Source organism: Antechinus flavipes, chromosome 6 (genome assembly GCF_016432865.1).
Source record: "Antechinus flavipes isolate AdamAnt ecotype Samford, QLD, Australia chromosome 6, AdamAnt_v2, whole genome shotgun sequence".
NCBI classification, from domain to species: Eukaryota; Metazoa; Chordata; class Mammalia; order Dasyuromorphia; family Dasyuridae; genus Antechinus; species Antechinus flavipes.
In genome coordinates, this window is record NC_067403.1 from 253633256 (window position 1) to 253653132 (window position 19877).

The following is a 19877-nucleotide window of genomic DNA, read 5'->3' on the forward strand; positions in this document are numbered from 1 at the left end:
AGGCGGAGCGTCATTCCATGTTCCACCTTTGTGCTGGCTGGAGACATTCGGAGGGAGCGAGGGGCTGAACTCAAGACTTTGAAGGACACAGTAAAAGACTGGATTTTAACTCCTGGCTGCGTTTGAAGTGATTATTGATTTGAACTGAATTTGAACTGAAACTAAGGCAGCCCCAGAAAACCTCCCCAAGAAACCTGCTCCCAAAGAGAACGATCATATTATAAAGAAGAGACCACGGCAGGATTTTTTATCTTTTGCTGCAGGACTTTGTTGGTAATAGAAACCCTATCTATGCATTTCACAACATTTTAATGACAATGTACAAATCCTATTGCACCTCCCTCCCTATCTGCCTGAGAGCCGAATAATAGAAACCCTCACACAAGGACGTGGCGGAGGGGATGGTCTCATCCACGGTTGTAGACCGCTTCCTGTGCTCGGAGGAGTGATTCTACAATTGCGTTTCTATTTGGGCAGGGGGGCTTTCTTACCGACAGTTGCTTTCCAAGTCTCCGCTTGCTGACCCTCCCCCCTTTCTCCATCCCTCCCGCTTGGGAAATGCTTGCTTCCCCACCCCAAGTTGCTGCAGAAGGCTGCTGATGGGAGGCTGAATGCGCCCCTTTAGTCATGGGACGCTGCCGGCTCTCAAGGCGGGGGAGGGAGAGAATTCCCGAGGCACGCTCCCTCCCGCTCTCGCACGCGGCATTGACTGATCTGTGGAGACGCTTGAATGAATGAATGAAAGGAAGCGCCGGCTTTGCTTCTCCTCCTGCTTCCGGTTAGGTACACCGGAGGGCTAATCAGTGGCTGATTGGCTGATTGGAATACAAGCTGATTTCTCCGGGGAGGTACTAGAGGCGGGAGAGGGGAGGGAAGGGGGAGCCGGGGAATTCCATAAGGCGGAGGGGAGGAGGGAATGCAATCCAGCTTGTACTAAGGTGCGGGGAGGGGAGACCAGCGGGAGCGTAGTGTGGCTAACGCGCGCATTTCCTCTTTTCCAACTCTGCGAGCACTCCTAGGTGCTCCATCCGCAGAGACAACGAAAGAGACAGCGCCCGCTCTCAGAAAGTTTACATCTAAGTGAGAGCTTCTACCCAGCCCAGAGAAGAAAAGAAAAGCCTGCTAATTAACGGTCCGGCTTAAAGAACGGAGGAAGGATGCGGCGCCGCTGCCGCAAGGCACGCCGGGACTTGTAGTCTTCCTCCTTCCCGATGCTCTTCAGAGAACTTGGCCTCCCGCCCCTCCCCTCAGGTGCTCCTCTAGGACCAAAAGCGGAAGCAAGCGGCCTCTGCATTGACCGGGCCTCCGAGCAGCCTTGACTGCCACTCGCGTCAGCCAATAGGCGATCGACTCAACGGCAGCCGCGCGGCGATTGGCTGTAGACTCGACGGCGACCCGGTCCGTCTCTCCCAAGATTGGCTACGTCTTCGGTTTTGAAAATCGTCATTTTCGCCCGCGCTTCACTCCCCGGACTGTGGCGGCGGCGGCTTTTGCACCGGAATCGCGGCGCCGGCTGGAGGAACGGGCGGACGGAGGGGCGCGATTGCGGGCCGGGCGGCTCCTTCCAGCCCCGGGGAGGCCGCGGGCCGCGCGCGGACCGTAGAACGAAGCGGGCGGGGCCCGGCAGAGCGAGCCAGGTGAGGCTGCAGCCGCGTCCCCCCTCCCCCTCCCCCCTTCCGCCGCCGCGAAGTGCGCCTGTCCCGCTGGTCCTGGACCTCTCCAGCTTCCTCCCGATGACAGCCCGAGAGCTGGGGCACTTTTTGCAGATGGGGAAACTGAGGCAGGGCCTTGCGCCCTCAAGTTCCCCCCCGCGTAAAACGGGCCCGGGCTGGATCGCTGCGAGGGCGGTCGCGGGTCCGAAGGCTGGCCCTGGGCTGCTTGCCATCCCCCCGCCTTGGCCAGATCAGAAAACTGGAGCCGTGAACCCCACTGACCGCTGAGCTGCCCCCGCCGGGGTGCGGGGCCCGAGCCTGCCCAGAGCGGTCAGTGATTTGCTGGCCCCCGCTCCGGTGCCAGTGCGGAGGCGGGCGGGGCCAGCAGCTCCCTGACAACCCTGGCAGTGCCCGCGGAGGGGGACCTGTGCCAGGGCAGAGCTTAGGGCAGACCTTGATGGGCAGGAGGAAACCCCCCTCCCCCAATCCCCATCCCCATCCCCTCCCGGCCGTGGGCTCCGCCTGGCCAGGCTGGCAAGTGTAGGGTCTCATTCACCAGCTGCCCTTGTCCCTCACCTGGGGCCTGGGGGCGTGTGGCCGGGTCCCCCAAGAGCAGAGCTGGCTCATGGCGGGGGGCTCAGACCCCCCTTGTTTATGATCTTAGGACACCATTTGCCTGGCAGGGGCTTGTCCCGATGGGGGGGGGGGGGAGCCTCTGACTGTGCTTGATCTCATTAATTGTAGCCAATCAAAGTCTGTCCTTGTGAAGGGAAGTTCTTCCTGGAACCACCAATTTAAAAGCCAAACCTTTGGCTTTATTATCTTTTTGGTGTAATACCATTCCCAGCCCTCCCCCACCTCCCCCCCTCGCTTCCTGTCAGGGCTTTGCTGACCCAAGCTTGGGCAGTGGCTGCCTCTGACCTGGGTGGCTTGGGGTAGGAGCCCCCCTTCTCCCCTCCCCCTCAGCTTCGGGGGTGCTCCTACCCCATGCCAGGAGCCAGGCCTTCCTCGCAGTGTCCATCCCCCCTCCCCACTGCCGAGTCTCTGGGGTATTGATGACCTGGGACTCTGTCACTTCCTTTGGGGGGGGAGGGGATTCGGGACTCCCAGGGAAACCCTCCTGCCTCGGCAGACCCACTCTCTGCAGGGCATCGCTCACCTGCCTGGTCTCAAAACGGGGAAAGGCTTTTCGGCTTGTAGAGTAGGGGCCTGGAGGATCAAGCGGGAGGGCCGGAAGGACCCCGGACCCCATTTTACAGATCAGGAAGTTGAGGCTCAAGGGGAGGGGGCTTGCCTGAATCATGTGCGTCGGAGGTCAGGACAACTCAGATTTGGTGCCGGGACCCTCCGCTCCACAAGGAGGCTCTCCCCCAGTACCTTCGATGGAGCCCGTCCTCTCCCCCCATCTCTGCCCCCGTCCTCTCACTAACCACCGTGGAATTCTGGAACCCCAACAGTCTACCTGACTCCTAAAGGGACAGTTGGTTCTGAAGGTTCCCCCTTGGCTTTAGTGATCGAGAAATGGCCAAAAAATGGGGCCTGGGAGCCCGAAGTACGCTCAGGCCCCCCTTGTGTGGCTGCAGACCCGCTGGTGAGCACCAGGCGGGCAGGGGAGGGGGAGCACCTGGCCCGGCTCCGGGCGGATCCCTGGGGGAGGGGGGCCCGGTGGTGGATTCTTGGCCTCCCCCAGAAGGCACTTGGACAGCTCCCTTTGTCCCGGGGACCCCAAAGGCTGAGAGGACTCTCTGCCCCCCAGCGCCCGGCCGGCTCCGGGCACCCGCCCCTGCGGCGTGAGAGCCCCCCGTTAGACCCGGGCTCCGGGAAGGCCAGGCTCAGGCCGCCGACCCTGCTTCGGATGCTCTCCTGGTCCGACCCCTTCTGCCGCAGGGTCGGGGGCCGCTGTGGGTCCCAGGCTGGAGCTGCCTCCCCGGGGCCCGGGCTGACAGCACAGCGGAGAAAGCAGGGCCCGAGTTCAGATGTGCCCTCAGACCCTTGGTAGCGGTGCGGTCCCGGCGCAGGCTTTGTGAGCTTTCCCCCGGCAAACACTTCCGATAATAATCACCCCAGTTTCCGCAGCTTGGTCCCGTGGCCCTGCCTCCTGCCTTGTTGTGAATATCTGAGATAAAGCACCTTTTCATTAGGATTACGGGGTAACGCGGGCCTGCCATCCCAAGCCCCCTCCTAGTCTGGGTTTGCTCCCGCCAGGGCTTGGGGTGGGGGTGCGGGCCTGGCTGCCCCCCCAAATCTGCACCCACTGCCCCGTTACCTGCTGGAAGGCCCTGCTTTGCTGCTGAGACTGAAGCCCCAGGCTGGGGCTTGTATTGACATGAGTCACAGGGGAAGAATCTCGGTCCCATTATCTGCCTTCCCCGCTGTCCTTTGCTTGTTCCTCCCCGGGCTTCCCCTTGCGCTCTGGGTTCTTCCTCTGGGGCACATCCCCCCAGCTCCAAGTCCTCGGGGATGAATTGACTGGGATTGGGTAGAGCCAGAGGGCTGAGCTGGGCAGGAGGCTGGGGAGCAGTGAGGCAGCTGAGGGAGGGCTGCCGCCCCAATGCCAGGGCCCAGGAGCCTGGTTCTCGTGGAGTCTGCCTTTGTGGGGCAGCCCGGCCCAGGCCCCCCGGCCCAGGCCCAGGCTCCCCGGCTCAGGCTCCCCGGCCCAGGCCCAGGCTCCCCGGCCCAGGCTCCCCGGCCCAGGCCCAGGCTCCAGCTCAGGCTCCCGGCCCACTCCTTGCGTTCTACGGTAAAGCAGGGAGGATGGATAATGTCATTTGCCCTCCAGGCCCCAAGGATCCTGGGACTGAGTGAGGGCCAGAAGGGTCCTCGTGCCTTCTGACCCATACGGGGGCAGTGAGGGGCAGAGCTGAGGTCCCACCTTAGAGCCAGTTTTCTCCAATGGTATACTCACGGCTCCTGTGGCCCTCCAGCCAATCCCCAAGCCTCTTAGGGACCCTACAGACTGTCCTGGGGCCGGGACTGACTTCCTGGCTTCCTGCCAAGATCCAGAGAGGAGACTGGGCTTGTTGAAACCTCTAACAGCAAAGCGATTAGGAGGGAAGAAAGAAAGGAAGGAAGGGAGGAGGGAGGAGGGAAGAAAAAAAGGAAAGGAGGAAGGAAGGAAGAGAGTAAGGAGGAAAGGAAAAAAGAGGGAGGGAAGAAGAGTGCGGGGCCCTGGGCTTGGCATTCTGAATACAAGCAAGCAAAGCCAGTGCCTGCCTTCATGGAGCATTTAGGTACCTGGGGGGGGGGGTGCACCTCCAGGGAAGTGGGCACCAGACCAGGGACTGTCTGACGCCCTTCCCGGGACGAGCAGACTTGATTTTATGACTGGATTTGACCCTTGGGAATATTCAGCCTTTCTGAGACCTCTGGTTTGTAGGAGGGATGGGGGGCCCCGGGCCAAGGGGCAGGTGTGGGACTTGGAGTGGAAAGGGGGGATCCAGCTTGAGCTGGCATGAGCGTGCCCCCGAGCCAGGGAGTGTGAGCGTGAATGCGGCACTCGGGCGTGCAGGGAGCCGCCCCTGGGCAGTGAGGGCAGGGTGGGAGAATGGGTGGGGCCCGGCCTGTTTTCCCTGCAGGTGACGCAGGTTTCAGACAGAGAGTTCTAATTATTGCTTCCTCCGGGCTCTGGGATCGCAGGCGGAACCATGGCGCCCACCATGGGCTCGGCGAGCATCCTGGATCTCTGCGGCACCAAACTGATGGAGTTCATCTGCAACGTGGAGAACAAGGACATGGTGTGGCTGCAGGAGATTAAGGAGGAGGCCTTGAAGATGTTCTCCAGGTCAGTCCGGGCCTGGGGCCTGGGTGGGTGCGGCAGCGAAGGCCTGGGCCCGGGCCCAGGGGCCAGAGGCCCCCAGAAGCTGAGGGAGACATTTTAAAAGGGGAAAACTTAGGGGAAACCTCACCCTGGAGCAAGGCCGGGCCAGAGCAGCTGAGAAGGTGCCACCGAGCAGTCGAGCGTGTTTGTCCGTGTCCGGCTCCAGGCCTGTCCGACGTTCTGCTACTTGGGGGCGTTTTCCTGCCCTCCCCTCCTCTGCCCTCCTCTTTCTTCCCTTTGCCCCCCTCCTCTCCCTCCCTCTGCCAGGCAGGACACAAAACTTCCCTGGGAAGTGGTTCGGCCAGGGCCAGCCCCCCTCTGCCCAGCCTGGACGCCGCCCGCGTCAGAAACAGCTTCCCCAGAGCCCTGCTGACCGCTGAGCTTCCCCAGGTCTCCCTCCTCCTGGTGCCTGGGGGGCCGCTGCTCGCCCCGCCATTCAAGGCTGGGGCTACCGGCCTCTCCTTCCTCCCCGCCGCCTCTTCCTCTCCTCACCCTCTGGCTGCTCCCACCTCTTCTCGCTCCATGTCACTCAGTGCCGGCTCAGGAGGGTGGAGGGCGGGCACGAGCCCTTCCTTCTGTCACTCAAGTTATAAAGACCGGAGGTGAAATTTGAACCCGGGACCTGTCTCCCGGCAGTGTAGGAAGGGCCCCCGCTCCTCTTCTCCCCTCAGGAACGAGGTTCTGCCGGATTCGGGCGTCGTGGGCCGGCCTAAGTACGATTCAGGCTGAACGGCTTTCCCTGGCCTGGCCCGCTGTGCCCCGAGCCCCTGGCACGCCAGGGTGGGCAGGGAGCTGCACAACTTCGAGCAGTCGTGGGCTGGGTGCCGCGAGCAGCCCCACACACAGGGTCACACGGCGGGTCCGAGGGGGCACTTGGCTGCCCCATGTGACTGCAGCTGCGGCCTGGGAGGTGGAGGAGCTTGGGCAGATCAAGGGGTCTCTCTGGGTCCCAGTTTTGTTGTCTTTGAGGGGGAGGATCCCCCAGATTGGGCCCCGGCGCAGCCTCCGGGAATGCTGTGGAGACAGCTGGGCAGACCCCGGCCCAGGAGGCGAGGATGGAGCGGGTGGGGGGTCCAGCCTCCTCTGGGATGAACGAGGTCCTGACTCCCCCTTGCTCCTCTTGGCCCCAGTGACTTCAGTGTGGAGCCTGAGCTGATGCCGAAAACACCCTCGCAGAAGAACCGCCGGAGGAAGAAACGGTTCTCCTCCATTCAGGATGAAAACAGGCCCCCCAGCAGGAAAAGGTGGGTCCCGGGCAGCGGGGACGGGCTGGGCCCCTTCTCTGCCGGGCCGGCTCTCGGGGGCGGGGGGGAGGGGGGGGCGCTCCGAGGTTCCTGCCGTTAAACGGTGACCGTAGAGTGCGCGGCGCTCCGGGACATACCAGGGGCCGTGGCAGGAGGAGGCCCGGGCAGGAGGCTCTGGACTGGCAGCGCCCGGCGTCTCTGCCCAGGGCTGAGGTCTCAGGGACCCCCTTTCCCTCTCCCAGGTTGTCGCGACGAGCGAACCGCAGGAGCAGTCAGCTCGGCCGGCAGCTCCTGCGCAGCAAAGACCGGCTGGAGAAGCTGGTCCTGGTGGTGGCCGAGAACGGCTCCGTCCCTCGGGGGGCTCGCGGCCAAGCCGCGGGCGCCCCCTCCCTGCCCGAGTCCCCCACGTGGCTCCCCAAGAAGTCCGCAACCCTGCCGGCCGTCGGGGGGCTCGTGCCCGTGGTGGAGATCGGCGTCAGCGAGCAGCGCAGCGCCGAGAAGTGCCTGGAGGCCAGCAGGGCCCGGACGGCCGAGCAGCAGCTCTCCTTCGGTGGCGGCTCGGGCCGCAAGGACCCGGCGGTGCCAAGGAAGCAGGCGGAGGGCGTCCTCGAGGCCGCCCCCGGGACCTCTTTGGCGGTGCCCGCTGAGGGGCCGCAGGGGAAGGCCGCCAGGCCGGCTCGCTCCGTGGCCAAGCTCCGGATAGCGCAGCCGGCCTCTCCCGAGGAGGCGGCGGCCGAGCCGGACGGGGCCCCCCTCCAGGGGCAGCCCCAGCCAGAGGCCGCGCTCAAGGACTCGCCCGAGAGCCCACGGACCCCGACGGGCTCCCGCTCTGACCGGCGCTCGGTGCGCAGGAGCCTGGTGCGCAAATCCTCCCGGGCCCACCGGGTCTCCCTGATCCACAAGTACTCCATGGTCCCCAAGAGGATCAGCTCGAGGCGGCGCTCCTCCCGCCAGCAGGCCCAGGAGCCCGCCACCGGCCGCATCATCTGTAAGTGGGAGGGCCTTCGGGGGGAGGGGGGTCATGGATGGGGGGCCGCAGGAGCCGGGCGGTCTCGGGCAGTCGCCTTTCTATTAGCTCAGAAGCCTCGCAGCGCCTGCCAGACGAGGGTGAGGAGCAGGGCCTGGGGGGGCTTCCTGGGTTCCCTTATAGCGGAAGGGCAGAGGCCTGGCCCCCCCGTCCGCCCCGCCTGCTGGGCCGTCCCCCTCCCACCCCCTCCGGCTGCTCCTCTCTTTTCTCAGAGGGGACAAGTCGCTACCCTGGGGCGTGGGAGGCGTGGAGGGGCCCGCTGCCTCCTCCCAGCTCGGAGCCTTTCCCCCCTCCTCGAAGGCCGATGGCCTGCCTGGGATGCTCGGGGAGTCCCTTCGGGGAGCAGCCTCTGCTCTGGGGTCTCAGGGACTTGGAGGGTCACTCAGGGCAATCCGACTCATTCAAGGGCCCCTTTTTGTCCCAGAATTCAGTGTGAGGAAGCCTGAGGGCCCTGGGAAAACGGTGCCCCCCAGGGAGCAGTTATGGGAGAGGCGGGGGCTATGTCAGACACTAGTTATCGGGCCTTTTCAGACCCGCGCCCCCCTCTCCCCCCCCGTGATCCCATTGGGGGTTTTCTTGGCAGAGACTGGCCATTGTACAGATGAGGAGACTAAGGCAGACAGGGACACTCGGCTAGGGAGGGTCTGAGGGCGGGTTTGCATTCAGAAAGCGGGGGCCCCCAAGCCCAGCGCCCTCGCCGTCCGGGGACACCCAGAGCCCCTGAGGAGGGGGAGAAGTGAGGGAAACGGGCCCCGCGGCCAAGCAGCCCGGGGTGCCCAAGCTCAGGCCTTGCCCGTGTGGCTGGGAAGGGGCGGCCCAGGTCCCAGGAGCAGCCCCTTGGGGGACCAGGAGACCGTCCCTCGGGCCTGGGGGAGGCGGGGACCGCTGCCGGCTCAGCTAATGGGGCCGTGATCTGGGAACTGTGGGATTGTGGGAGCCTGGGCCCCGAGCTCGGCAGGGAGAGTGGTCGGGGCAGCTCCACGTCGGGGAGGCCGGCCTGGAAAAGCCCTGCGGGAAGCTCTGGGCCCAGCTACCCCAGGGGAGCCCTGAGCCCGGGCCCTGGGATGGAGCGGCCCAGACGGGCATCATGGGGGCAGTGGCGGTCTCCCTTCCTGGGCCTCTGGTCTCTGCCAGGGAACTCCCCCCTCCCCCCAAGTTCCCTTGGGCCCCCCCAGGTGCAGGAGCCGAGGCCTCCCCAGCCGGGACTGTCCTCGGGCTTGAAGCTGGTTCCTTTGACTCCCACGCTGGACCATGGGGTCTCGGGGGCTTCAGAGAGATTAACATGGAGCATGGGGAGAGACAGGGAGGAGCCGCAGAGGCTGCTGGGAAGGCCTGAGAGCTTCCCTCCGGCTCGTGGCCCTCTCACTTGTAGCCCTGTGGGAGGTCCCGCGGATGGGGAAACTGCGGAGGCTGCCGCCGGGACCCCGAGTCTGGGGCCCTTCCAGGACCCGCTGTTCTCTGACCCTGCTCTGTCCCCGGCTCTTCCTTTCAGGTCACAGCTACCTGGAGAGGCTCCTGGATGTGGAAATACCCGGGAAAGCCAGGTGAGCGCCTCTGTCCCTGAGCACGGGGCGGGGCCTCCTGCTGCCCCCAGAGCCGGAGACAAAAGGGCTCAGCCGGGCCCCTCGGCCTCCGCAGGCCCGGCCACACGGGGTCGCTCCCCCAGCCAGCTAGGGCCCTTCCCACAACCTCCCTGTGGATGCCTAAAGGGCAGCCCCCGACTCCCAGCGGAGCCAGGAGGCGGCGATGGGCCCGGGGGGGCGGGCGGCCTTGCCAGCGTGAGGAGCCTGTTGCCCAGAGCTCGCGTGCCCGCTGCGGGTCCTTTGGGGGCAGGGGTGGCGGCCCAGAGACGCCCCCTCGAGCCCACGTCCCGAAGCCCAGATGTGTGGGAGGTCAGAGGGGAGCGTCCTGCTGGGCCGGGGGCAGGGGATGGAGCTTCCTGGGAAGATGCGGCCTCGCGGAGCTCGTCCCTCCCGGCGCTTCAGGCTTTCTCTGTTTCCTTTCAGCTCCGAAGAGGAGGCGGAGGGTGCGACAGAAACGGACCCGGAGGTGGGCAGAGCTCGGGCGAGGGGCCTGGTCCCCGGGTTGGAGGGCAGGCGGCAGAAGGCGCCAGCCCTCAGATGGGTCCTCGGGTGCCCGCCCTGGGCGTGGGAGGGGCCGGGCCCGGGCCGGAGCAAAGCCTGACGGGCCTCCCTTGCCCGCAGGTGGTTGAGAGCACCAGGAGAACGCTGCGCCCTCGGAACGCCAACAAGATCGCCATCAGCACCCCGAAGGCCCAGCCGGAGTCTGGGGGCCAGGCGGCTGGTGACAGCGGTGAGGGCTTCTCTGGGCCTCGGGGGCCGTGGGCTGGGAGGGCGGTCAGAGGGCGCTGTCCCCGAGGGGCCGGACACTACTGACTGTTACGGCCACACGGACCCCGGGAAAGGCTTGTCCCCTCTGAGTGAGACAGTTGCCATGTCGGGGGGGGGGGGGGGTCGTACCTCGAGGAAGAAGTGGAGGAGGAGGAGGAGGAGGCGGGCCCTGCGCGGGCCCTTGGAGAGGCAGCGGGCGCGAGAGCCCCCTCACCCGCTTCCCTCCCCAGAGAACAAGATGGGCGGAAGCGAGGAGCCGCAGGAGGAGCTGCGAGAGGAGCTGCGGGAGCCGCCGCAGAGCGTCAGGTAGGGTGACCAGGAGGGGCAGAGGGTGCCCAGGCCGGGAGGGGACGGGAAGGACCTGGGGAGGGGCTGCATCTGCCCCAGGTGGTTGGCACATGAGGGCCCCTGTGCCAGCCGAGGCTGGGCCTGCCCCTGAGCTGTTTGCACTCGGGCACCTCTAAAACCTCCGACTGCGTACCCAGGGACGCCGGGCTTTGGGAGCCGAGCTCGGGACCTGAGGCGTTCCCGAGAGCCCGGCCCAGCCCACACTTGGCCTTTCCTGTCCAAAATAACTCCAATGAAGAGTCTGGTTAATGGGGTGGGGCACGTCCCTCCCCCCCGACCCTGGGCCTCAGTTTCCCTGTCTGTAAAATGGCTGGATTGGGCGCCCCTCAGGGCCCTGTGGCTCCACCTTCCTGGAGTTCTGGCGGCGGGATGGGGGACCCTCAGCCGCCCCTCAGATGAGCTTGTTTCCTGACCTCTGCATGTCCTGTTCCCCAGGAGAGTGGGCAGGGCCCGAGTCCTCTTCGCCTCCTGGTGGAGGGGGTGCCCGTGAAGAGGTTCCATGTAATGGGACGTCTAGGGGTTGGCCGGGGGGGGGGGTTTCCATCCTCTCTGGTGGGATGCGCGCCCCTCCCCCCTCCCCCCCCCACGAGATTGTGAGCTCCCTGAGGGCTGAGGAGGCTTTAACTTTGTCCCTCCCAGGGCCTAGCACAGAGCCCTCCAGGAGTGGCCCCTGGGCCTGTTACCATGGTGATGGAAGAGAAGTCCCAGCCTAGAAAGCTGTGGGAAGGGGGAGCCTGAGACCCCCCAGGACTTGTGTGCCTGAGGAGGAGGGGCCGGGGGGAGGGTCCCGGTCATTGGGCCCCTATGGACGCTGCTGCTTGTGCCCCCACAGGCGGAAGAGGAGCTACAAGCAGGCGGTCAGCGAGCTGGACGAGAACGGGGACCACGGGGACGATGAGGCGCTCACCCCCCCTCGAAACAAGACTCCCTCCCCCGTCTGCCCACCCAGCAAGGTAAGGCCGGGGAGGCTCACGCTCTGGCCCGCGGGGGCTGACCCGCTCCTGCCCCGCACCCGCTCTGGTTGGGTGGGGGGCTGCCCCGCTTCTCTCCTCGCCGGCCGCCCCCCCAGGCCTTCATCTCCCCCCCGTCTCCCTGGGCAGGTGGTGCGGCCCCTGCGGACCTTCCTGCACACGGTCCAGAAGAACCAGATGCTCATGACCCCGACCTCCGCTAGCCGCTCCAGCGTCATGAAGTCATTCATCAAGCGCAACACTCCGCTCCACATGGACGCCAAGGTCAGTGGCGGCCGCGCTGCCCCGAGCTCGCTGCGTCCATCTTGGCGCCCAGGTGTGAGCCAGAGGTCCGGCCCAGGAGCTGGGCCTCGGGGGCCTCCATTGAGCGTCCCTGCCTTATGAAACCCCGTCTTCCCCCCAGTGCTTATGACAACTAGGGGAGACTTGGACCGCGGAAACGGCCAGGAAGCCGTGGGTCAGAGGCCACCCTGGGTCAGAGGCCATCACGGGTCAGAGGCCGCCCTGTCCCAGCCTTGAGCATCCAGCCCCGGTGGCTGGGGGAGCTGCAGGCCTCTGGCGGGGCACCGATGGCCGAGCGTGTGCGCTCGGGAGGGGCCGGGAAGGAGGGGGGTCTGGCCCTGGCGGCCCGAGGAGCTAACCCCGGCTTTCCTCCTTGTCTCCTTCACACAGGGCAGTTTTGTTGTAAGTAACGCACCCCCACCCCCATCCTAGTACTGTAGCACCCCGCCCTCCCTCCTGGATGCTGCTGCTTTCTGGCCCACACTAACTCTGTGAGTAGCTCCCCGGGGGCGTCTCCAGAGGTCGACTGGCTGGGCCAGGTCCGCACGGAGCTTGTCCCGCGGGTGCCGGCCCGGCCCGGACGAGCTGATGGGACCCGCCCTTCGCACTGTCGGCCGCCATGACTCGCTCCCCGGCCTCCCTTGGGCTCTTGCCAAGAAAACGCCAGCGCCCCGATTTTCCCTGGACCCTCTGAGGCTCGATGGCGGCCGACAGTGCCCCCCTTGTAGGCAGTAGAACTGACCTCGCCCCCTAACATCAGTGGGAAGAACCCTCCTGACTCCCAGAGGCTCCGAGCCCCGCTGAGGAGGTTGGGCCTTGGCTCTCAGTTCTGACAGGCAGACCCTGGGGTCTCCCTGCCTCAAGGTCCTGACCCTCATTCTGGGCAGCTGGCCTTAAAGCTCCAAGCTGATTGGCGTTGGAACTGAAGTGGGAGGGGCCAAGAGACAGGTCTGGGCTGAGGAAGGCAAAGGGAGCCTGGAATCAGGAACCCCACTGGGAGGAAAGTGGGCCTCTGGGAATCAGGAAGTAGCTGGGGGAGCGGGCTGGGCGGCCAGGCTGTCTCCATAACTTTGTGCTGGGCCTGTCTGGGCCCCCCTTGTTCTCCCGAGATCTCCTTGGGGGGGGGGCTGCCTCCTGGATCCCCACAGCCTGGGGCCGGCCGAGCAGTCCTCCCGCTGTCTAGTTAGGGCACTCGGGGGGAGGTTCCTGCTTGGCCACTTGCTGAGGACGTTCAGGGCCCTCCCTGGGGTCCAGGTTCTGGATCTGGGAGCTTCCTTGGAGCTGGAGGGCCCCAGTGTCCCCGGGAGGGCCCTGTGCCCCAACTTCCCCGCTCAGAGTTGAGGCAGAAGGGTTTTCTGGGCGAGCTGCCTTTGTGCATCTCCCAGGGGGCTTTTTGAGGCTGGGGCAGACCCGCCCCTGCCCCTTCTCCCCCCAGCTTGGGTTGAAGCCGTTGCTGAAAGCAGTTCTGGGCTGAGTCCTTGGGGAAGCAGGCTTTCTCACCGGAGAAGAGGGGAGGGAAGTGCCCCGCTGGGACCACCCCCCCAGGCTTCCCTAGCCCCTTTTTTGGAACTTGGGTGGCGATGTCCTTGTGGGTCACCTCGGGTTTCCCGTGCCGGTGTGGAGGGGGCGATCCCTTGGCCGCTCGGTGAGCCGGGGGATCCTGGGAGAGAGGTTGTGTCCCCCGAGTTCTGTCAGGCCCGCCCTGCCCGGTGCTTGGAGCAGTGGGGAGCTCACTACTTAGCGAGGGGCTCATTGCCTTTTTGAGCAGCGTTAGCTTTGTGGAAAGGAGCTTGTCTGACTCACAATTAGAAAGCTCTGTCCGGCTCTTTCAGCTCAGCCTGATTTTGAGGCCCCCCCACCTTAGGATATATTTTTCCTGCCTGGCTTGGGGGGGGGGGCTGGCCACGGAGGCCTTCGGGGGTCTCTGGGCGCACTGGGAGAAGGGCTTCTCTCTGAGCGTGTAGCCCAGGGGCGGGGGAGCTGAGCCCTGTCCCGCCCAGCCACGTGCTGGTATTGATCAGTCAGCCCCGCCCCCCGGGACTCCGCCCACAGCTTCCCGAGGATCTGAGCCCCCGCTCAGTCCTGCACGTGCAGCCCTGGCTAAGCCCCGCCCCCCAGTGGTCCCCTGATGTTGACATCTCCCCTGTGTCCATCAGGAGGGCCCCAGGCAGCGCCCCCGAGCTCTGCGGGCCTTGGGGACGCCCTCTGCAGCCGGTCAGGGACAGCGAGCCCACTTAGCAGGTGGCCAGTGCTGGATCTGGGGGGCACAGGGGGTCCAGCCAGTCTGACTGAGTCGGCCGTGGGAGGCGGGGCGGGGCACCCACCGGGCGCCAGGCGGTGACTGGCCCTGTGCCCCCAGGGACGCTCTGCTATTGGCACCTCAGGCTGGGGTCCAAGGCGGCCCGGGAGCCCCCGGCAGCTGGGCTGGAGGGGAGGGGCCCGCCCTTACGGGCACCTGCCCGACTCTGCCTCCGCCTCACGGCCCGGCCCCTCTGTCCCCAGGAGAAGGAGCGGCAGCGGCTGGAGAACCTGAAGAAGAAGGAGGAGGCCGAGCTGCTGAGGAAGCAGAAGGTGGAGGAGGACAAGCGGAGGCGCCTGGAGGAGGTGAAGATGTGAGTGCCCGAAGGCCCCGCCCACCCACCCGCTGGCCACGCCCACCACGCCGCTGGCCACGCCCACCATCCGGTCCCGGGAGGAGAGGGAGAACGGGGGTTCTCCAAGCCGGGAAGTATCTGCTCTTTGTTGCGTCCCCAGGAAGCGGGAAGAGCGCCTCCGCAAGGTCCTGCAGGCCCGCGAGCGCGCAGAACAGCTGGAAGTGGAGAAGAAAAAGCGCATCGAGCAGAAGCTGGCGCAGCTGGAGAAGAACGAGAAGGTCAGTGGCGGCCCGGGAGGCGGCGGGGGAGGGGGAGAAGGGGGGCAGGGTCCCTGGTGCGGCCTGACCCCCGGGGCTCCCGCAGGCCAAGGAGGAGCGGCTGGCTGAGGAGAAGGCCAGGAAGAAGGCAGCGGCCAAGAAGCTGGAGGAGGCCGAGGCCAGGCGGAAGCAGGAGGAAGAGGCCAGGAGGCAGAAGAGGCTCCAGCAGGTGAGGAGGCGGGCCGGCCCAACTGGCCACGGCCTCAGGGGCCTTGGGAGCCGGTCCCCCGCCTGCTGCCCCCCAGGAGATGACCCGAGGCTGGCCACCCGCCCTGTCTGGGGCCCCGCCTTCACCCCTCCCTGGTCTGCAGCTTTCTGGGGGCCAAACGGGGGCTTCGCCTTGTCTCGGGGGTGGGATTGGCAAGGGCGGCTGGGGGCGGCCCCTCCCCGAGGGGAGCCTGAGGCCGGGCGCCTGCTGACTGGGCTCCCTCCCTGCCCACCTCCAGGAGGAGGAAGAGCGGAGGTTCCAGGAGCAGCTGCAGAAGAAGAAGGAGGAGGAGCAGGAGCGGCTGCGGAAGCTGGCCGAGGCCCGCAGGATCATGGAGCAGCAGAAGCAGCGGGAGCAGCAGCTGGCCCTGGAGAGGGAGATGGAGAGAAAGCGGGAGCAGGAGAGGCTGCAGGCCGAGAGGTGAGGCCCCCCTGCCCGCGTGAGAGAGATGGGGGAGAGGGAGCCCCCGACCCATCACTGACCCTCCCACCGTCCGAAACCTTCCCTCCTCCCAGACGCTCCTGCCGGCCTCCCCCCGACTCCCCGAGAGTCTCCAGGAACCCAGCGTAGCCTGGGCTCTGGGGGCCCCAAAACTCACTGTGGGAACCACAGCGCCGATTCCCCCGTGGCTTTCCCCTTCTCCCGAGCCCCTGGCCTGAGGGCCCCCAGCGGGGGCCGCGTCGCCCGCTCTCGGCTTTCTGATTGGCCTCAGACTTGTCCTTTCCTGGGACAGGCCTGGCTGGGCCGGGAGGCAGCCGGGGATCGGGGGCCGCTCGCCTCTTGCCCCTCGAGCTTTCTCTTGACTCCTGGGTTTGCGCTCCCGCCTTCTCCTCCTCGGCTCTGGGCCTTTCATCAGGAATATTGAAGCCCCCGTTCCAGCAGAGGCCCTCCCCTCTGTAGGGTCACTGTACCCCGCTTTTAAGCTGCCCCTTTGGCCCGCTGAGACCCAGCATTGTTTTGGGAGGCGCCGGCAGCGGCAAACCTCGGTCAGAGGTCGAGCTGTAGGGGAGGGGGAGGGGGACTGACGTCACACACGCTCGCTTGGCGGGCGCCCTCCATGGGGGGTGGGACCAGACTCCCTACTCGGACAAAATTCCGGGTCCAGAGGCGAGACGGCCTCCATGTAACTGCGAGTGTCTCTAAGTGCTCCTTCCATCTCTGGGCCGTCTCACCGGGGCTCCCCCAGATCTGTTCAGGGGAGCCCGAGCCACGGTCCCAGGCAGAGGCCCGTGTAGGGAGGGGTGCTGGGGAAGGAGGCCTTGCCACGCCCCTCCCCCCCACCAGAGAGCACAGCCTGGGGTAACTGATAACGCCGGGACCCATGGGGGGTAGAGCGGAGAGCGAGGTCCCTGCCCGTGCGCCCTTTTTTAGAGCCTGGGGGGGGACAGAGGCAGAAGCAAAGTGGGCCCTGCCTTCTCAGGGCACCCTCTCAATGCTCTCATTGCTGCCAGTGGGGGGGACTCCTGGGGACAGTGGCGGGGGGGACCATGGGGGGCCCGCGGGCCGGGGAAAGGTCACGGGGGTGTGGGGGACCCCGGGTCCGGCTCAGCCTTTGCCGCTGATGTTTCCAGGGAGCGACAAGAGAGGGAGAAAGCCCTGCGGCTGCAGAAGGAGCGCTCCCAGAGGGAGCTGGAGGAGAAGCGCAAGCGGGTGAGCCCCGGGTACCCCTGGCTGGGCCGAGGCGGCCCCGGGACGGGGGTGGGGGTGCTCGGGGCGGGGGCCTCGGGCCGGAGCTCACGTGGACCCCCCGCTGTGTTGGCCCCAGGAGGAGCGGCAGCGCCAAGAGCAGGAGCGGAAGAGGCTCCAGGAGGAGCAGGAGAAGAAGGCCAAGGAGGCGGCCGCTGCTGCCGCTGCCGCCACCCCCGCCATGGGCACCGGAAGCAAGTTCCTGAATGTAACCATGGACATGCAGGTGAGACCCTCCTGCCGCCCCCAGCCCGGCCTGAGTCCCTTCTCAGGGCTTGGGACAAGTGACCCCCGGGCCTCTGCTGGGAGCCCCTGGCCCGGCTCTGCCTGGGTGCCCACCTGCACAGGGGGCACAGGCCAGGGGGGCTGCTCAGGCTCCCCTCCTGGCTCAGCGGTCCAGGTCCGTTGGCATTGGATTGACCTTGCTTGGGGTCTGGGTGCTGAGTATGGCCTGAGCTGCCGTGGGGGCGGGGCAGAAGCCAGGGCTCCGGGGCCGCCTCCTGCCTCCCTCAGGGTGACCCACACTGAGCTTGGTGCCCCCCTAAAAGCTCCGGAGCCTTTTCATTGACATGAATCTTCTCGGGGTCCTGGGGTTTGAGGGGCTGGTAGGGACGGGTCACAGGGGTTCCATAGCCCGAGCCAGCCACTAGGGGCATTCATGCAAATGGGGGTGGGATGTGGGGATGGCTCCCTTCCAAACTCTGGTCCCCCAGAAAGCCATGGATGCTCTCTCGGGGGATTTCCGGGAGGGGGAAGGCCCCATTCTGGAGCAGCCCCCGGCCCCCAAGCAGCGGCCAGGCCATTGACTGACTTTTGGTGCTCCCCGGCCCAGGGAGGGTCGTCTCGGGGACAGAGGCCCGTGAACCCCAAGAGGAGGCTCCTCTTGGCACCGGCCCAGACAGAGCGGCTCTTTCTCTTCAGTCCCCAGTTTGCAACTCGTATGAAATGACCCCCCAGGGCCCCAAGGGGGGCCCCAAGATCAACCCAGACAACTACGGCATGGATCTGAACAGCGACGACTCCACCGACGACGAGACCCAGCCCCGAAAGCCCATTCCTGCCTGGGCCAACGGTGAGTGAAGGCGCCCGGGCTCCGAGGGGGGCCGGGGGCGAGGTGGGGTCAGGGACCCCTTGGCGGCCTTGTGGGGGCGGGGGAGTCCTTGTGTGGCCTGTGGGAGCTAGACCAAGGCTTCTGGAAGTGGGCCCTCGCCATCCCGCTTCCCCAAGACGTGAGTCGGGCCCCGGCTGTGAGGCCGTATGAGGCAGGGGCCAGATCGGTCAGTGACAATAAATCGTGGTCTCGTGACCCCCACTCTGTGATGGGGCCCCATGTGGGGCCGGGGCTGCGCCGAGGTCGGAGGCGGGGTGGGCGGCGCCCCCAGGGGGCAGGTGTAGACCCGCACAGAGCGAATCAGGGCGTCTGGATGTTCTGAGGGAGGCTCTGTGGGGCCCGTCTCAGCCAGCGTGCGGCTGTGCACCCAGAGAGAGGTCAGGGCCGGATCCCAGCTCCGGGCGCACTGAGGAGGTCACAGCTGGCACGGGGGCGCCCGTGGTCAGGGGCACGACCTTGCAGAGACCCGGAGGAGGCAGGGGAGGGTCCTCGCGGGCCGGCCTGACCCCGCCTCCCTCCCGCCCCAGGGACCCAGCTCAGCCAGGCCGTGATCCGGCAGTACTACCAGCCCCCCGACCTGGACCAGCTCTTCGGGACCATCCTGAGCCCCAGGCTCGAGGACATCTTCAACAAGAGCAAGCCCCGCTACCACAAGCGCACCAGCTCGGCCGTCTGGCACTCGCCGCCGCTGCCGGGCTCCCGGCCCTTTGTGGGCCTGCCCTACGGCCTGAAGAAGCCCTGAGGGGCGGGGAGCCCGGCTGCCGAGCACGGGACTGTACATGTGTTTTCTTTAAGAATCGAGGGGTTTTTTAGTGTAGACAGGTGAAGGCGAGCCCAGAGCCGGAGGCCTTTCTGGAGCCGGGCCGGGGGCGGCAGAGACTGAGACCCCGTGAAGCGGGGGCGGGCTCCGAGGGGCGGCCACGCGCCGGGCGGCGGCCCCCACTGTACATAATGCTAAGGAGCTAGTTGAAGGCTTTTTAAGAGTAGCTTAATAAAATGTATTTCCTGTGACCTGCCGTTCTTGCCTTCGGGGGGAGTCCCGGTACTTGGTCAAGGAGGGCCCGGGCCTGGGCCTGTGCTGGGGCCAGGGGTGGGCCGGGAGGAGCAGCCTTTATCCCCTGACAGCCCAAGTTCTGAGGGCCCATCCGACTGGCTTTCCTTGCCCCTCCCTCCTTCCCCCGGCCCCAACTTCCCATGTTCTGGATTCTAACCTCACCCCTTCCCTTTAGCTCTTGACAATCCATATTCTAGGCTCTAAGCCTCCTCCCGACCCTGATGTTCCATATCTGGGTTTTAAGCCCCTCCTGGCCCTGACTTTCTGTGTTCTGGGTTCTAAGTCTTCTGGTTCTGACGTTACGTGTTCTGGGTTCTAAGCCCCTCCTGGCCCTGACTTTCTGTGTTCTGGGTTCTAAGTCTTCTGGTTCTGACGTTACGTGTTCTGGGTTCTAAGCCCCTCCTGGCCCTGACTTTCTGTGTTCTGGGTTCTAAGTCTTCTGGTTCTGATGTTACATGTTCTGGGTTCTAAGCCCCTCCTGGCCCCAATGTTCCATGTTTCATGATTCCTGTTTCTTCCCAGTTCTTCCACGTGTGAGTCTTGGGGGCCCAGAATCAACTGAGGGGCAGGTGGGTGGCCAGAGTTTGGTGGGAAATGCTCGTGTGTGGGCCTGTGCCCCCACTTTGAAAGGCACATGCCAATGGCACCTGGCCCGAGGGTGTCCACAGGGGGTCATTTTTCAGGAAACCAAGTCAGGGTAAGTGACTTGCCCAGGGTCACACAGCCAGGAAGCTTTAAGTATCTGAGGGCAGACACTGACTCCAGTGTTGGTGCTTTTAAATAAAGCCTTTCTGTCTCCCTCCAGAGCTCGAAGTACCCAGGGGGGCTGCAGGTGGGGAGAGTGGGCGGCCAAGCCCGAAGGCAGCATCGCCCTGCGGCATTTCCCCTTTGGGTTCTTTTTGGGTTTTGTTTGTTTTAATTCACAGTTGACACCAATTAAATAAACCCCCTGTTTCCAAGCAAAAAGCTTTTGTGTATTTTCTGGTGTCCTCCTCCATGGGTCCCAGAGCCTGCCTCCTCCCCATGTGGCCGCCGGGTACAGGAAGGGGGGAGTCGGGAAGGCCGAGTTGGAAGGCCGCTCTATCTGAGCCTCAACTCTCCCCTTTGTCAAATGGGAATCATGGGAGGCTCCAATGAGCTCATCTGCAAAGTCCCACAACCAACGTTGCCGCTCGCTGCCTGTGTCCTGGCCGCTTCATGTCTCCTCGGGCTCCA

The 19877-nt window shown here is 65.6% G+C and overlaps 1 protein-coding gene across 2 annotated transcripts; it reads left to right on the forward strand.

The window, feature by feature from the left end:
* Window positions 1–1461: 1461 nt before the first annotated feature.
* On the forward strand, window positions 1462–19628 carry INCENP (inner centromere protein). Of its 2 annotated transcripts, XM_051964070.1 has the most exons (19): window positions 1462–1637; window positions 5289–5433; window positions 6600–6713; window positions 6956–7701; window positions 9233–9284; window positions 9747–9789; window positions 9945–10053; window positions 10322–10397; window positions 11272–11392; window positions 11540–11674; window positions 12083–12094; window positions 14195–14304; window positions 14447–14564; window positions 14650–14772; window positions 15050–15231; window positions 16383–16461; window positions 16577–16723; window positions 17419–17569; window positions 18136–19628. In XM_051964070.1, exons 2-19 carry the CDS (start codon window positions 5297–5299, stop codon window positions 18348–18350), a joined length of 2670 nt encoding a protein of 889 aa, XP_051820030.1. In that variant the 5' UTR covers window positions 1462–1637; window positions 5289–5296; the 3' UTR covers window positions 18351–19628. The 2 variants fall into 2 exon arrangements, with proteins under 2 accessions (XP_051820030.1, XP_051820031.1); XM_051964071.1 differs by lacking the exon at window positions 12083–12094 and having other exon boundaries at window positions 1463–1637.
* The last annotated feature ends 249 nt before the right edge of the window (window positions 19629–19877 follow it).

Bases quoted from the DNA above. Each gene is read 5' to 3' on its own strand.
- INCENP (XM_051964070.1), top strand. From the start codon at position 5,297: ATGGCGCCCACCATGGGCTCGGCGAGCATCCTGGATCTCTGCGGCACC. The intron at 6,714-6,955 runs GTGGGTCCCGGG...TCCCTCTCCCAG, and splicing joins AGGCCCCCCAGCAGGAAAAG to GTTGTCGCGACGAGCGAACC. The intron at 16,724-17,418 runs GTGAGACCCTCC...CTTTCTCTTCAG, and splicing joins ATGTAACCATGGACATGCAG to TCCCCAGTTTGCAACTCGTA.